General features: G+C 35.7%; 1 protein-coding gene across 16 annotated transcripts in view; it reads right to left on the reverse strand.

The window, feature by feature from the left end:
- Nucleotides 1–18839, reverse strand: part of BAZ2B (bromodomain adjacent to zinc finger domain 2B) — a 399660-nt gene that overhangs the window by 152811 nt on the left and 228010 nt on the right. For all 16 annotated transcript variants that reach the window (XM_043488288.1, XM_043488300.1, XM_043488299.1 and 13 more), the window contains one exon: nucleotides 478–624. In XM_043488288.1, the coding sequence (XP_043344223.1) occupies nucleotides 478–622 (145 nt within the window). In that variant the 5' untranslated portion in view covers nucleotides 623–624. The remainder of the gene's footprint in view (nucleotides 1–477; nucleotides 625–18839) is intronic.

An 18839-nucleotide genomic window follows, 5' to 3' on the forward strand; every position in this document is an offset into this window, starting at 1 on the left:
CTTAAAAAACATTTTTCATCAAATAAATGATATGTTTTAGTACGTATTTTATGAACTAGGGTAATTGAGGCTTGGTGAAGGTCATTTAAAATACTGGAAGCAAATTTAGGGCAAAGAGGTCCATGACATTGAGGCCTAATCTTACTATACAGGTTTCTTTTCTTTTTCTTTACTCTCTCATGAGCCTATTGTTTTAAAAGATTTTTCATGTACTAATTTATTAATGGAAACAGTCCAAGTAAGATATTATAATGAAACTCTTAAAAAGAGCTTCTAAAAATCACAGAAAACATGGAATAAGCAGCGCTACTCCAGTGTGCTGATAAAATCCAGAAAAAACAGACTAGAAGTTTAACCTAGCAATTGTTCAACAGGCCAAAGGAGGCAAAAAAAAACATTTTACTCAAAGTTCAATAAGACACTCTGGATGCAAACTAGCAAAAGGATGGCGTGCTAGAGTTAATAAAGAGTATTTACCACATGGGTTGATTGTAGAGCTAAGTGAAGCAGCTCCAGTGGAAAGGCCGCCTTTTGAAACTGATGAAGCCACAGAAGGTATAGAGGATGAAGTTGGTGTAGTAGAGGAGGCTGTTGAGGATGGTAACCGTTCTCCAGACTCCATATCTATGAGAAGCAGGCAAATGTTAATTTTCAGTATTAAATAGTAGAATTATGCAAAAGAATTAAATATATTTAAAATAAGTCAAACTTCTAGGAATACCTATTTAAAATATGAAAATAAGTTTAGAAATACATGTTCCTCAGAAAGATAAAATATAGAGTAAATAAAAACAATGTAAATTAAAATACCAGTTTATACAGTAAGCTTAATACTAAGCATAACAAATCTAAAAAACTTGTATTCTTATATAAAAGAATAAGTCATTTAAATACAGTAACTTCATAGAACTATGTGTTGCCAAAATCTTAGGAAAATAAATAAGCATATTAACTTTTCATTCTTCTTAAATCACCTCATCATTTATTCACTTACAGCATAATACTCCTACTATCTTAATGAATCAAGACAATACGACCAAATTATAGTGAAATGTAACCCTGTCTTCTAAACACAAATAGCAACATACTTCTAGGTGCATCCATGAATCTGATCTGGTAATCCCCAATATAGTGAGTCCTCCCAAAAACAAATACATTTTAGAGTTTATCCTAGAGTCTAGTTTGAACTATGGTCTCAAAATAGCTTTAATATGATCCATTTATAATGACTTGACTTCTGAGCATTTTTATTAACTTGCTTAGCTATTTTGGGTACTATTTACATTGATCTTATTATAATAGTTTATGTTGATATTAAAATCTAGAATGGAAATGAATGAAGGACGCAAAAGTTAAGAACTTACAATTATAAAACAAATATGTGACAGGATGTAATGGGCTGTATGGTGACTATTCTGAATAAAATTTTATTGTACATTTGAAAGTTGATAATAGAGGAGAAACAACCTCAGATATGCAGATAATACCACTCTAATGGCAGAAAGCAAAGAGGAACTAAAGAGCCTCTTGATGAGAGTGAAGGAGGAGAGTGAAAGAGCTGGCTTAAAACTCAATTTTAAAAAAACTTAGATCATGGCATCTGATCCCATTAGTTCATGGCAAATAGAAATGGAAAAGGTGGAAGCAGTGACAGATTTCTTCTTCTTGGGCTCTAAAATCACTATGGATGGTGTCGGCAGCCATGAAATCAGAAGGTGACTGCTTCTCAGCAGAAAAGCTATGATAAACCTAGACAGTATGTTGAAAAGCAGACATCACTCTGCCAACAAAGGTCCCTATGGTCAAGCTTATGGTCTTCCCAGTGGTCACGTATGGTTGTGAAAACTGGATTGTAAAGAGGGCAGAATGCCAAAGAATTAATGCCTTTAAACTGTGGTGTTGGAGAAGACACCTGAAGTCCCCTGGACAGCAAGTAGGTCAAACCAGTTAATCTTAAGGGAAATCAACTCTGAATACTCCTTGGAAGGACTGATGCTGAAGCTAAAGCTGCAGTATTTTGGTCACCAGATGCAAACAGCTGACTCATTGGAAAAGTCCCTGATGATGGGAAAGATTGAGGGCAGAAGGAGAAGAGGGCATCAGTGGACGACATGGCTGGATGGCATTATCAATGCAATGGACATGAACTTGGGCAAACTCCAGGAGATGGTAAGGGATAGGGAGGGGGAATGCTACAGTCCATGGGGTCACAAAGCATTGGCCACAACTTGGGCGCCCGAACAACAGCAAGAAGAAAATAGATCTTAAAAGTTCTCATCACAGGGAAAAATATTTATAACTATGTGGTAAGGATATTAACTGAACTTACCATGGTGTTCATTTCACACTAATACAAATATTGAATCATTATATGTACACCTGAAACTAATATGATGTTATAAGTCAGTGATATCTTAAAATTTTTAAAAACCTAGGATAGGTTATGGTCATTTTAATACTCTGCATATACTAATATCACAATTAAGCAAGGAAACTGTGAAGTTCACAGTTGCTTAAATAAGTACACATATATAGGAAGAGACGAAAAAAAATACTATTCACACATTAACCATGAGTAAACTTATTTAAATAATTTAACCATAGAAAGGTTTTTGTATGGAATTCTGTAGCCGATTCACGTAATTACTACATATTTTCAAAGAAAAACAGTTTGATTTCATTTAAAACTATCATCCAATTAACAGATGAAAAGATGCTCATCATTGCTGATTATTAGAGAGATGTGTATCAAAACTACAATTAGGTACTACCTCACACCAGTCAGAATGGCCATCATTAAAAGTCTGCAAATAACAAATGCTGGAGAGTATGTGGATAAAAGGGAACTTTCCAATATTACAGGTGGAAGTGTAAATTAGTGCAGAAAATAGTACAGAGGTTATTCATATAACATATGATTCCAGCAATCACACTCCTGGATGTACATCCAGACAAAACTATAATTTGAAAAGATATAAACACCACTATGTTCAAACTAGCACAAAACCAATAGCCAAGACATGGAAACAACCAAAATGTCTATCAACAGGTGACTGAAGTATTCCACACAATGGAATAAAACTCAGCCATAAAAAGAATGCAATAATTCCATTTGCAGAAACATGGATGGACCTAGAGATTATCATACTAAGTGAAGTAAATCAGAGAAACACAAATATTAGGTAATATTACTAATATGTAGAATCTAAAATATGACATACATGAACATATCTACAAAACACAAACAGACCCACAGACATAAAGAACATTCTTGTGGTTGCCAAGGGTTGGGGTGAGTGGGGAGGATGAGTTGGAAGTTTGTGATTTGGAGATACAAACTATTATATAAATACACATACATATACATAATACAAGCCAATACATATATACATATATATTATACATGTATATATAGATGTAATGGATAAACAACAAGGTCCTACTGAAAAGCATAAAGAACTATATTCAATATCCTATAATAAACCATAAAGGAAAATAACGTGAAAAAGAAATATACATGTATAACTGAAACACTTTGCTGTATAGCAGAAATTAACACAACATTGCAAATCAAGTATACTTAAATTTAGAAAGGTAAAATAAAACAGTGGCCAATTAAAATAATGCAAGATTAATGTTTAAATTATTGAATCCATATGGTATGTATATGATTTTTTGAAGATAAGATCATAGGGTAAAAGAAATCTCAGGTTGACACAACAGCGTCACTAATAGGGCAATTTCAGTAAGTTTTCCAGTCATATACAATTCAAAAACTTCTCTTCATATTCTGACATTGCTGTCAATCACCTCCATAGAAAATGGTACTGCTGTAACTAGTAGGTTTCGCTACGAATAAGGCTAGTGGAGTGAGTATGATGATGTTGTGAAAGTGCTGCACTCAATATGCCAGCAAATTTGGAAAACTCAGCAGTGATCACAGGACTGGATAAGGTCAGTTTTCATTTCAGTCCCAAAGAAAGGCAATGCCAAAGAATGCTCAAACTACTGCATAATTGAATTTATCTCACACACTAGCAAAGTAATGCTCAAAATTCTCCAAGCCAGGTTTCAACAGTACGTGAACTATGAACTTCCAGATGTTCAAGCTAGATTTAGAAAAGGCAGAGGAACCAGAAATCAAATTGCCAACATCCATTTGATCACCGAAAAAGCAAGAGGGTTCCAGAAAAACATCTACTTCTGCTTCATTAACTATGCCAAAGTGTTTGACTATGTAGATCACAACAAACTGGAAAATTCTTCAAGAGATGGGAATACCAGACCACCTGACCTGCCTCTTGAGAAACCTGTATGCAGGTCAGGAAGGAACAGTTAGAACTGGACATGGAAAAATCGACTGGTTCCACATTGGGAAAGGAGTACGTCAGGGGTGTACACTGTCACCCTGCTTATTTAACTTATATGCAGAGTACATCATGAGAAACGCTGGGCTGGATGAAGCACAAGCTGGAATCAAGATTGCTGGGAGAACTATCAATAACCTCAGACATGCAGATGATACCACCCTTATGGTAGAAAGTGAAGAAGAACTAAAGAGTCTCTTAATGAAAGTGAAAGAGGAGAGTGAAAATGTTGGCTTAAAACTCAACATTCAAGAAACTAAGATCATGGCATCTGGTTCCATCACTTCATTGCAAATAGATAGGGAAACAATGGAAACAGTGTCAGACTTTATTTTTTGGGGCTCCAAAATCACTGCAGATGGTGACTGCAGCCATGAAATTAAAAGACTCTTACTCCTTGGAAGAAAAGCTATGACCAACCTAGACAGCTTATTAAAAAGCAGAGACATTACTTTGCCAGCAAATGTCCGTCTAGTCAAAGCTATGGTTTTTCCAGTAGTCATGTATGGGTGTGAGATGGACTATAAAGAAAGCTGAGTGCCAAAAATTGATGGTTTTCAATTGTGGTGTTGGAGAAGACTCTAGAGAGTTCCTTGGACTGCAAGGAGATCCAACCAGTCCATTCTAAAGGAAATCAGTCCTGAATATTATTGGAAGGACTGATGTTGAAGCTGAAACTCCAATACTTTGGCCACCTGATGCAAAGAACTGACTCATTTGAAAAGACCCTGATGCTGGGAAAGATTGAAGGCAGGAGGAGAAGGGGATGACAGAGGATGAGATGGTTGCATGGTATCACCAACTCAATGGGCGTGAGTTTGAGTAAACTCTGGGAGTTGGTGATGGACAGGGAGGCCTGGCGTGCTGCAGTTCAAGGGGTTGCAAAGAGTTGGACATGACTGAGCAACTGAAACTGAACTGAACTGACTGATAACTAGTAGGCTCATAAAGAATTTTTCTTTCTTTATCAGCATTCAGTATGGAAAGGCATAGTTGGTTCTGATGGCTACATGGAACTAATGCTTAAAAGGCAAGTTTTAGGGCATCAGTTACTAATAAGCTTTGAGACATATGGCTGTTTGACAGCAAGGTACATGGTTGATAACTTCCTCTACAAACTGTCTTCACCGACAAGTCTCATTTTACTAAGTATATAAAAAAAGACATTTATTTAAAAAATAAAAAAATATAGAGTTGACTGGAAAAGGCTATTTTAAAAAGTTATAGCTGGCAATCTATTGTCTCAAATAATTCTAAAATGTTCTATTTAAATGTATTATGGAGGCTTCTCAATGATGTTTTGAAATTTTTAATTGGTGTATAACTGACCTACAATACTATGTGAATTCTAGGTATGTGACACAGTGATTCAATATTTCTATATATTACAAAATGATCACACCATGGTAAATCTAGTTACCACCTGTCATCATACAGAGATATTACAATATTATTGACTATATTCCCCATGCTGCACATTTCATTCTTGTGACTCATTCATTTTGTAACTAGAAGTTTGTAAATGTATTATTTTTAAAAAATAATGAAAGGGTTTTTAAAATTGCCTTTGTACTCCACAGCAAAAGTAATTTGGGACATAAAATAGATAAGCACTTTAGCTGAGTACCTGGCATATAAGAGCTCAATGAATAAAAGTCATTACTTGTCATAGGATAATATCTTATGAGCTCTAGGCATATATCTTTCTGTTGATGTAACTTCACTCAAGACTAAAACAAGGAATACCCAGAAGGCATAATCAGCAAACTCTTACATATTGCTCATTTAGACCACTCTTCCTGAAAATATTTATTAAAATAAAAATATACATATATTAATATTTGAATATACCAATCCACTTTTGGGACTCTCTTCCATAGAATTAAAGAGCAAATAGTTTCTTTGTCATAACACTGTTCAAAAATAAAATAAAATTGAAATCTGGTTGTGACAGAGAGTAGAACTAGAGCCAGTAGTATGAGGCTGGGGGCTCTTTTTCAGTTTCAGTAAAAGTGCAAGTTTCTCTTTTATTTCTGTTCATTCAAGTGGGGAAAGTTCTTGTGATCAATTGCTCAGTTGTGCCCAACTCCTTGCAACCCTATCGACCATAGCTCTCCAAGGTCCTCTGTGCATGGGATTCTCCAGGCAAGGATACTGCAGTGGGTTGCCATTTCCTCCTCCAGGGGATATTCCTGACCCATGGATCAAACCTGAGTCTCCTAAATTGACAGGTGGATTCTTTCACCATTGAGTCACCAGGAAAACCCGGGAAAAATTTATCTCTTTTTTAAAAAACATGCTTATGCAGCCATTTGCCTTAGAAGTTCTATTATATACATTATTCATGTATTATTTTGTTTCAAGTATTTTAATTTTATATATATACTTCTAACCAGTATGATCTCGTAGGTGGCTGAGTTTTCTTCTCATATGTGAAGTATTCTTCTCTTATACTGGCTTAGGGTAAAAGTTTTTTTTCTCATGTTTTAATAGGTATTTCTTAGTTTCAGTAACCCAAAATTTGGTCAACTATCCCACATTTATCTTATAGATATCTTTCTTTTCATTTGAAAGAAATTTAACAAATCCACTCTAGAAGATTTTAAGTTATATGCTTGAATTAACAAGGACTGGCTTTTCAAGTTTTCCTTTTTAAGTTAAATATTATTGAACTCAGATTTTATTTACTATTGTCCCTTGCTGAGCACAAGCAAAACTGGAAAGAATCCTAGCCATCAACTTGAAAGTTAAAGAGGAGGAAGGCAATATCTGTGTAATACTGAATAATCCAAAAAACAATCATTGGCTTGCCAAATTGTAAGAACAGCTCAAAGAAGAAAGTTTAAAATGTATGTGCACCAAAGGATGCTAAAAGCAGTAGATAAGTTTGAAGAGAAACAAGATATTTGCATAATCTCAAAAGTATCTCCTTGAGATAGTTACTAATTAAAAAAGGGCAAAATAGTAACTTCACAGTAAAGAAACTAAATCACCAAAAATAAAACATTCAATATCATGTATGTTCTCACGCCCTTAGAAGAGCATATCACCTCTGTGGTATTCTTGCCCAAAACATATGACCTCTGTTGAATCATGAGAAAACACCAGACAAACCCAAATTGAGAGATCACATACATAATTGACTAGTATTCATCAAGTATCAAGGTAATGAAAGACAAGGAAAGACTGAGGAAATGCCAGAGGAATTTTAAAACAGAAAAAGGACATTAATAGAAAAACTGGTAAAATTCATATAAGACATGTAGTTTATGATTAATAGTATTGTAACAATATAAATTTTCTGATTTTATAATTTTAATAATTGTACTACAGTTATCTAGATTAATAATATTATGGAAATCTCAGTAAGAAATACAGATGAACACTCTATTTGTTTTTTAACTGTTTTTTAAGTCAAATAATTTCAAAATAAAAAGTAAAGAAAACAAAACAAAGTCTGTTTTGTAAATATAGCAAGTATTTAAATATATATATAAAAATATATATATACACACACATATATTCATGCATTGGGATTGAAGAGAGTGAACTTAAACCTAGAAGGAATGAAGATAGAGATTATATTGTATCAGCAAGATATTTGATAACAGATGTTATCTGGGTTTAAAAACTGTATCTGAACCTCATCAGCTGTGACACTGTACAAATTATGTAACTTCAATGAACTTTTCTATTCCCTCATGAGCAGTATGAAGGTGTAGTTGGGAAGATTAAATGAGATAATACATGGAAAGTTCTGAATAGCTAGCTTTCAATAATTGTCAACAATTGTTTTTAATAAGTGAATGTGCATATAATTATCGATGGGTATGTGTGGCAGTAAAAGGTATTTTTACACTATTCATTTCAAGTAAATATTTCTGAGTCACATGTACTTATATTATTATAAATAGATGACATATTTTACATTTAACTAGATACATTATGATAAAAATTTAAAATAAATGTCTCAATTTTATAACTGTATAGATAAATGGTAAGGTGTTTTAAACTTTCAAAATAAGCTGGAGTACCAATATAGTTGAAAATTAACATTAATTTTCAGTTGAAAAAAATTCACTCTATAATCATGAGTTATTATTCATTATTCAAGCTACTACATAAAACTTGGTAGAAATCCATTTATTCAAACCATCTTAGAAAAATAAGTTCATTAAAATAAAAGTGGTATCCAAGAACCATCTATTTCCCGATTTCAGCTGTGGCCAGAGCATCCGGATCTGATACTTAAACACTCCTATAATGGCCTCTCATTCTGACTCTCTGTGTTAAGAAAACTACCTCATCTCAGGTTCTAAACTAACACTATCCAAGCAATCCTTTGTGGCCAAAAACAGCCCAGACCTAATAACAGACTGTACTAACATGACCCCCACCACAACACGCTCACCTATGGGAGAATATCAACTAGCAGGTATGTCTTTTAGCTTAAGGCCATTTATCAGAGGATGTCTTCTAATGTATAACAAAGTTAACTAGGTAGGGTAAAGATTACTACAACTGAAAATTAACACATAACACTATAGTAAAATAAAAATATGTTGATATGAACAGAGGAAAAAAAAATGCCCAGAAGATGATGAAACGATTCTAAATGATTAGATCCATCAGAGATCTTTCCCATAGTCTAAAACAGTAGTTCCCAGGCAGGGGTTGACACTGCGATACCCCTTGTTTATTAGGAAACATTTGACAATGCTTAAGAGACATTTTTGGTTGTCATAATCAAGAGTGCTACTGATATCACATAGAGAAGAGTCTAGGCAGGGAGGCTGCTCAGTCAGTTACTCAGTTCAGTCGCTCAGTTGTGTCCGACTCTTTGCGACCCCATGAACAGGCGCATGCCAGGCCTACCTGTGCATCACCAACTCCCAGGGTTTACTCAAACTCATGTCCATTGAGTCGGTGATGCCATACAACCATCTCATCCTCTGTCGTCCCCTTCTCCTCCGCCTTCAATCTTTCCCAGCATCAGGGTCTTTTCAAATGAGTCAGTTCTTCATATCAGGTGGCCAAAGTATTGGAGTTTCAGCTTCAACATCAGTCCTTCCAATGAACACCCAGGACTGATTTCATTTAGGATGGACTGGTTGGATCTCCTTGCAGTCCAAGGGACTCTCAAGAGTCTTCTCCAACACCACAGTTCAAAAGCATCAATACTTTGGCGCTCAGCTTTCTTTATAGTTCAACTCTCACATCCATACATGACTACTGGAAAAACCATAGCCTTGACTAGATGGACATTTGTTGGCAAAGTAATGTCTCTGCTTTTTAATATGCTATCTAGGTTGGTCATAACTATCCTTCCAAGGAGTAAGTGTCTTTTAATTTCATGGCTGCAGTCACCATCTGCAGTGATTTTGGAGCCCCCCAAAATAAAGTCTGCCATTGTTTCTACTGTTTCTGCTAAACATTGGATAATTCACAGGACATTCCCACACAGAGGTAATTACCTGGCCCAAAATGTTAGTAGTGCTAAGGATGAGAAATTCTGATCTAAAGTATCAAAAACTGAATTACTTGGAATTCAATCAGCCAAACTTTTTGTTAAGTAGTAATTTTTTATTATTATTATAAGATACTTCAAGCTGATTTATCACCACTACAATAAATGATAAAATTATATTCAGCCGATCTTTATCAGCATACTTCCAGAGGTGGCTTAGATGGTAAAGAATCCACCTGTAATGCGGGAGACCTGGGTTCAATCCCTGGGTTGGGAAGATCCCCTGGAAAAAGGAATGGCCACCCGCCCCACTACTCTGGCCTGGAGAATCCCATTGCTAGAGAATAGTGCATTGGCTTGCAAAGAGTCAGACACAACTGAGTAACTTTCACTTCACTCCCCAGAGTTTATTATTTTACATTTTGTCCTAATTGTTTAAAACTGAGCATGAATAATACACAAGTAACAGATATCATAATGTTCACTCACAGTAGATAGCTGAATTTACTGTCTTTTACTGAGATGATATTTACTATAACAATTTTGAGAACAGAAAAAAAATCAGAATTTCCACAATTTCTTCCCTGTACTATTTTATGTATGCCAAAAGAATTCACTGATCAATAATAATACTGATCAAATGTTCCTTTTTGTGTAATCATAGAGCTTATGAACAGTGACAGCTGCTAGGTGTAAACGTGAACAGGTGCAAATAGGGAAGGGCAAGACAAGTTGGCTACCAAATGTAAACATGATCAGCTGCCTTGTACTTCACCTGCATGAATCCTTTAACAGTATGGCTGTAGAAGAGACCGAAGACTCAGAAAGTATATAAACAAACATATTTCTCCTGCAAGGAGTTTTCCTAGAGTGTCTATCTTTACCAGCAATACCAAAAGTTCTCTATGGGAGTTCAAAGCACAAAGGATTTGGTGAATCCTCCCTTTTCTTTACAATATAACTTCACACGAAAAACAGTAGTTAAGAAGATATCAGGAGACAGTCACTATGCTGCTTCTTTTGCTTTAGCAGGATCACTAACAGCAGTGCTGCTATATATCAATTATTTTCTCAAAGTTCTGACAAAGGCCTTTGTATAACTATGTAAAAAATAACTTCCAGGAAACTGAACATTTGGATAAACAATATTTCAAAACATTAAGTAGAAAAAAAAGCAGCAAACAAAAATTTTTCTGTAAAAAGATATAGAGAAATAGGTGACACAGAAATACCTTATTTGACAACAAACAAAATTATTTTCTGAATATATCTGAAAGAAAATGATTCTATTTATAAAAATTTTTATTTACCTACATTTTCAGAAATAGTTATTTCAAGTCATTGAGTATAATATATTGTCCTTTAAAATATGAATATATAAAAGGGATCAATTCCCTTTACTGGAAAGAGAAGGACAAATATCTGGTATTAACATATATATATGGAATTCAGAAAAATGGTACTCATGAACCTAGCGGAGAATGGACTTGTGAACACAGGGGGGGAAGGTGAGGGTGGGATAAATTGAGAAAGTAACACTGACATATATCATATATAAAACAGATACTTAGTGGGAAATTGCTATATGACCCAGAGAGCCCAGCCTGGTGCTTTGTGATGACCTAGAAGGGAAGGATCGGCTGCTGGGAAGAAGACTCAAGAGGGAGGGAATAGATATTTAATTCTGACTGATACATATTGCTGCATGGCAGAAACTAACACAACATGGGAAAGCAATTTTCCACCAATCAAAAATTTTAAAGGCTATTGCATTAATAACTGAAAAAAAATTCCTTTGTTGTCTGACACATTTTAACTACTATTGTAAACAGTCAAGCAATTACACCCCCAAACAAAAGTAGGGGGGTAATCAGGTGCTCTGGGTGCAGCCTGTGAGTTGGAGCAAGTCTCTGACAATACCTCTAAATAATATTTTTCTTATCAGAAAAATGATGGCTTTGAATTAGACTAGCCCCCAAGTCTTATCAGAGTTTTACCAACTTCACATTGCATTAAAATATTTAACAATTTAGTTTCTCCTTTCCCTTAGCCTCCCTACCACTTGCCTTACTTCTATCTTTGAATATCTGTCATTCTAAATTACAGATTACTATTAAACCTTTAGAGATTAACTCTTACCTTACTTATACCTCAAGAGAACTGATGACGAGAAAATCATCCAAGAGTAAAGCAGTGATTTTCACACTGCTCAGTAAATATCTATTCAGAGAGTATTCTTTTCTACCCAAAGGATTAAGTATTCCTTTGCAATGAGATATCCTAGAGAAAGAGGCTAATCTAAGATATTATATATAAAAGAATATTAAAGGAATATTTGAGTCACATTTAACATATACAGATCAACTAAACTTTAGATAGAGTCTGTGAATTTAAATATTGATGAGATTGGAGATTTCTAAAAAGGATAAAAATGTTAGAAGAATAAAAACAAATAAAAAGAGGCAACGTCTGATTAATTGACCCTTTCACCTACAAATGCAAGAAACCCCAAAGAACAAGCAAAACGGCCTAAATTTTAGCTTAATTAAGAAACACAATTACAATTGCCCGAAATTTCTAAGACATTTCTGTATAGTAACTGAGGCAGATGAATAACAGATTGAGAAAGTAAAGAAGGGTAAAAAATTGGAATCAAGTAACTCAATGCAAAATATCTACAAAAACTCAGAGGCCAAGGAAAGAAAGATCCCAAGTACTACATGGCTGATAAACTACAGTAAAAATTCCCTTTCAATGGGGAAGAAGTATAGTTAATCTAACAGGGCAAACAACCCTGATTAAAGAACAAAAGGGAAATAGTTTATGAAAATCAAGTAAAAGTACTTTTGTCTTGGTCACCCTAATTCTGTTTATCAACTATTATCACTCTCCTGTTCCAAAGTCTTAAATTTAACCATATCACATATGTAGGTAAAGATACATGTAAAGAATATTAAACATATTAAATGCAAAGACTTTTAAAAACAAAAAATTCTATTGGTAAGAAATTGATAAATCATGGTACATCCCTCTAACAGAATACCATGCAACTGTTACAAAATAATGAAGTAGATTTACAGTAGCTAATTTGCTAAATGAAAAAAAGTAAAGTGGGGAAGACTAGAAATTGATCTTGTGTGACAAAGAAATAAGGGCTAAGCTGATTCATGTCATTGCACAGCAGAAACTAATACATTGTAAAGCAATTATCCTCCAATTAAAAATAAAGACAAAAAGAACCAAAAAATACAGGTAAATGAAACTTTCTGAAGGAAGGAAGGTCAATCAATGACACACAAACAAATGGAAATAAAATTTTGGAACCTTCTCATCTTTGGCTTATTGGCCCACAAAATACCCTGGGGATCCACTACTCGGGGATTTGGAAAAGATTTAGAACATCAAGTGCATTCATAACTTCCTCAACTATCTAATTTCCATTTTAACAGGTAAACTTCCGTCACTTAAAAAAAACAACCGGGGGGGGGGGGCATATATTTTTATGAATGCGTGCTGAGAATATTTCTGATAAAATATGTAAGAAATTGGTAACTGTGCTTCCTTCTAAGTAAAGGGACTAACAGGCAACTTTGGCCTTGGAGTACAAAATGAAGCAGGGCAAAGGCTAACAGATTTTTGCCAAGAGAAGGCAGTGGTCACAGCAAACAGCTTTTTCCACAACACAACAGATGACTCTACACATGGACATCACCAGATGGCCAATACTGAAATCAGACTGATTATATTCTTTGCAGCCGAAGATGGTAGAAGTTCTATACAGGCAGCAAAAACAAGACCAGACTCAGACCATGAACTCCTTACTGCAAAATACAGACTTAAATTGAAGAAAGTAGGGAAAGTAGGGAAAACCACTAGAATATTCAGGTATGACCTAAACCAAAACCCTTAGGATTAGACAGTGGAAGTGACAAATCAATTCAGAGGATTAGATCTGATACAGAGCGCCTGAAGAACTGTGGACGGAGGTTTGTGACATTGCACAGGAGGCAGGGATCAAGACCATGCCAGAGAAGAAGAAATGCAAAAAGGCATAATGGTTGTCTAAAGAGGGCTTACAAAGAGCTGAGGAAAGAAGAGAAGCAAAAGGCTAAGGAGAAAAGGAAAGATATATCCCTCTAATTGCAGAGTTCCAAAGACTAGCAAGAAGATATAAGAAAGCCTTCCTCAGTGGTCAATGCAAAGAAATAGAGAAAAACAATAGAATGGGAAAGACTAGAGATCTCTTCAAGAAAATCAGAGATACCAAGGCAACATCTCATGCAAAGATAGGTACAATAAAGGACAGAAACGGTATGGACCTAACAGAAGCAGAAGATATATTAAGAAGAGATGTCAAGAATACACAGAAGAACTATATAAAAAAGGACCTTAATGACACAGATAACTCACCTAGAGCCAGACATTCTAGAGTACGAAGTCAAGTGGGTCCTAGGAAGCATCACTACAAACAAAGCTAGTGGAGGTGATGGAATTTCAGCAAGTTACTTCAGATTCTAAAAGATGATGCTGTTAAAGCACTACACTCAATAAGCCAGCAAATTTGGAAAATTCAGCAGTGACCACAGGACTAGAAAAGTCCAATAACAAAGAAAGGCAGTGCCAAAGAATGTTCAAACTACTGCACAGTTGCACTCATCTCACATGCTAGTTAAGTAAAGGTCAAATTCTCCAAGCCAGGCTTCAACAGTACGTGAACCGAGAACTTCCAGATGTTCAAACTGAACTTAGAAAAGGCAGAGGAACCAGAGATCAAATTGCCAACATCTGCTGGATCATCAAAAAAGCAAGAGAATTCCAAAAAAATCTACTTCTGCTTCATTGACTATGCTAAAGCCTTTGAAAGTGTGGATCACAACAAACCGTGGAAAATTCTTAAAGAGAGGGGAATACCTTACTTCCTTGCTTACCCACCTTACTTCCCTCCTAAGAAGTCTGTATGCAGGTCAATAAGCAACAGTTAGAATTGGACATGGAAGAACAGGCTGGTTCCAAATGGGGAAGAAGTACATCAAGGATATATATTGCCACCTTGCTTATTTAACTTATACGCAGAGTACATCGTGTGAAATGCCAGGCTGCATGAAGCACAAGCAGGAATCAAAATTTCAGGGAGAAATATCAATAACCTCAGATATGCATATGACACCACCCTTATGGCAGAAAGCAAAGAGGAACTGAAAAGCCTCTTGATGAAAGTGAAAGAGGACAGTGAAAAAGCTGGCTTAGAACTCAACATTCAGAAAACAGATCATGGCATCTAATCCCATCACTCCATGCATACAGATGGGGAAACAATGGAAACAGTGACAGACTTTATTTTCTTGGGCTCCAAAATCACTGCAGATGGTGACTGCAGCCATGAAATTAAAAGACGCTTGCTCCTTGGACGAAAAGCTATAACAAATCTAGACAGCATACTAAAAAGCAGAGACATTACTTGACCGACAAATGTCCATCTAGTCAAAACTATGGTTTTTCCAGTAGTCATGCATAGATGTGAGAGTTTAACCATAAAGAAAGCTGAGCACCAAAGAATTGGTGCTTTTGAATTGTGGTGTTGGAGAAGACTCTTGAGTGTCCCTAGGAGAGCAGGGAGATCAAAACAGTCCATCCTAAAGGAAATCAGTCTGGAATATTCATTGGAAGGACTGATGCTAAAGCTGAAGCTCCAATATTTTGGCTACCTGATGTGAAGAACTGACTCATTTGAAAAGACCCTGATGCTAGAAAAGATTGAGAGCAAGAAGAGAAGGGGACAACAGAGGATGAGATGGTTGTATAAATCATGGACTCGATGCACATGAATTTGAGCAAGCTCCAGGAGTTGGTGAAGGATGGGAAGCCTGGTGTGCTGCAGTCCATGGGGTTACAAAGAGTCTGACACAACTGAATGACTGAACTGAACTGAAAGCAACTAGGGAATTATAATCTAGGATGGGAGAATTCTTTTTCTCTATACAGTTTTTTAACCACGTGAATGATTTACAATGTGCTAGTATTAATGACAGTTAAATTTTTTAAAGAGATTTTTACAGGCTTGTTATTGCAAGAGATTATAAATCTTTTCAAAATGTTAAACAGAAGTCTCAGTTCAAAATGGTGACATAAGAAAATCCCAAACTCACCTCCTCCCTCAGACACAGTAAGTCTACAGCTTTATATACAAGAATTTCCTGTCAAATAAGCCCCATGGCCTGGGTGAATGATTACTACACAATGGGCACACAAGAAAACCATATCAGAGTGGGTGCAAGAGGCTGGGATGCAATCCCACCATAAACCCTACTAGTGGTGCAGCAAGCCATAATAGAGAAGGAACTCAAAACCTGGAGTTTATTCTTGAGCAGCTGAGGTTTTGAAACCCACATTGGGCATCTCACACACTTCAGAGATTAATCCCTAAAAAAAAAAAATCAAACTTTGAAAACCATTGCTGTTCCTATCTTGAGACCCACAAGACTATAGAGACCTGGGAAAGCCCTCTCAAAGAGGTCATGTGCTTGAACCCCAGGGCCCAGCTAAGAGACAGTCTATGGTTTCCAGACTTAAAAAATGAAGGAGGCTTTCCTGCTTATATTAAAAACGCAGAACTTCCCTAGTGGTACAGTAGTTAAGAATCCACCTGCCAATGCAGGGGACACGGGTTGAATCCCTGGTCCAGGATTCCACATGACATGGAGCAACTAAGCCTGTGTGCCACTACTTCTGAGCCCACAAGCTCTAGGGGCTTCTGAGCCATGACTACTGAGCTTGAATGACACAACTACTGAAGCCCCTGAGCCCTACAGTCTGCATGCCTCAACTAATGAAGCCCATGCAGCTAGAGCCTGTGCTCTGCAACAAGAGAAGCCACTGCAATAAGCCCACGCACTGCAACAAAGAGTAGCCCTCGCTTGCTACAACTAGAGAAAGCCTGTGTGCAACAATGAAGATGCAGTGCAACTGAAAATAAAGAATTAGATAAGTTATTTAAAAAATAGATAAATAAAAGTAAAAACTCAGCCTGAAGGCCAGGCATCCAATTTAACACACACATCTAGGAGAGTGCTGGAACACTAACCAGGGATGCAGTCTCCATCTTTGAATTTTCTCTTAGCTATGCTCCAGAGCACCAGTATCTTCAGGAACATGGCTCAGTCTAGTAAGGGACTTTAATATCACTTACATCATTGGATAGATCATTGATGCAGAAAAGTAATAAGGAAACACAGCCCTTAAATGACACATTAAACCAGGTGGGTTAACAAATATTTATAGAACATTCATCCAAAAGCAACAGTATACATATTCTTAATAAACGTACATGCAACATTCTCCAAGATAGATCACATATTAGACCACAAAATAAGTCTTAATAAATTTAAGAAGACTGAAATCATATTGTATAACTTTTCCAACCACGAAAACACCAGGAAAACTTGAAAATTCACAGATATGAGATAAAAAAATACACTACCAACCAACCAGTGCATCAAAAGAGAAATAAAAAATATCCTAAGACAAAGGAAAATGAAAATATAACATACCAAAATTTATGAAATGCAGCAAAACTGGTTCTAAAAGAGAAATTCACAGTAATAAATGCTTGCTTCAATAAACAAGTCTCAAATAAACAACCAAATTTTACACCTGATGGAACCATAATAAGAACAAACAAAGCCCAAAGTTAGTAGAAGGAAGGAGAAAAGATTACAGTAGAAATAAATGAAATAGAGAGTAAATAGACAAGAGAAAGATGAATCAAAAAGTTGTTTCCTTAAAGAAGATACACTGAATGGGAATTCCTTGGCAGCCCAGTGCTGAGGACTCTGTATTTCCACTGCAGGTGCCAGGGTTCGATCCCTGGTCAAAGAACTAAGACCTCACAAGCTGTGCATGTGGCCAAAACACAAGATAAACAAAATGGTCATTCCCTTTAGCTAGACGGACGAAGAAGAAAAAAAGAAGATTCAAACAAATAAGAAGAAATGAAAGAGACACTACAACTAACACCATAGAAATATAAGCGACTACAAGAGATTACAACAAGAATGAAACAACAAATTGAACAACCAGTCTAGAAGAAATGAATAAATTCCTATAAATATGCAACCTTCCAAGATTGATTTATGATAAAACAGAAAATCTGAACAGACCAATTGCTAGCAAGGAAACTGAATGAGTAATCAATCAAAACCCTTCCAAAAAGCAAAAGCCCAGTGCCAGAGAGCTTTACTGGTGAATTCTACAAAACATTCAAAGAAGAATTAACCTCAAACCTTCTCAAAATCTTCCAAACAACAGAAGAATGAACTCTTGTAAACTCATTTTCCAAGGCCAGCATTACCTTGAAACCAAAAGCAGACAAGGATCACAAGAAAAGCAAATTATAAATCAATAACTCTAATGAACACAGATATGAAAATCCTGAACAAAACATCAGCAAAATGAATTTAAAATACATTAGATGAATCATACACCATGAGCAAATGGCTTTATTCCAGGAATGCAAGGCTGGCTGAATATCAGCAAATCAGTCAATGTGATACAGCACAGTAACAGAATGAAAGATAAAAGTCATATGATCATATCAATTAATGCAGAAAAAGCATTGACAAAATTCAGTATCCATTTATGATAAAAAATTCATCAAAATGGGTATGGAAAGAACATAACAAAGACCATATTAACAAGCCCACAGCTAATATCATACTCAATGGTGAAAAGCTAAAAGCGTTTCCTCTAAGATCAAGAACATAAGGATGCCCAGTCTTACCACTTTTATTCAGTCCTTGCCACAGCAATAAGATAAGGAAAAAAGTAAAAGGAATCCAAATTGAAAAGGAAGATATAAAACTGTTTAGTATTTGCAGATGATACAATACTACATGAGAAAAATTTAAAGATTCCATCGAAAACAAACAAGGGCTTCTCTGGTGGTCAGGTGGTTAAGAATCTGCCTTGCAATGCAAGAGACATCAGTTCCATCCCTGGTCCAGGAAGAT

The sequence above is a fragment of the Cervus canadensis genome, chromosome 15 (assembly GCF_019320065.1).
Source record: "Cervus canadensis isolate Bull #8, Minnesota chromosome 15, ASM1932006v1, whole genome shotgun sequence".
NCBI lineage: Eukaryota > Metazoa > Chordata > Mammalia > Artiodactyla > Cervidae > Cervus > Cervus canadensis.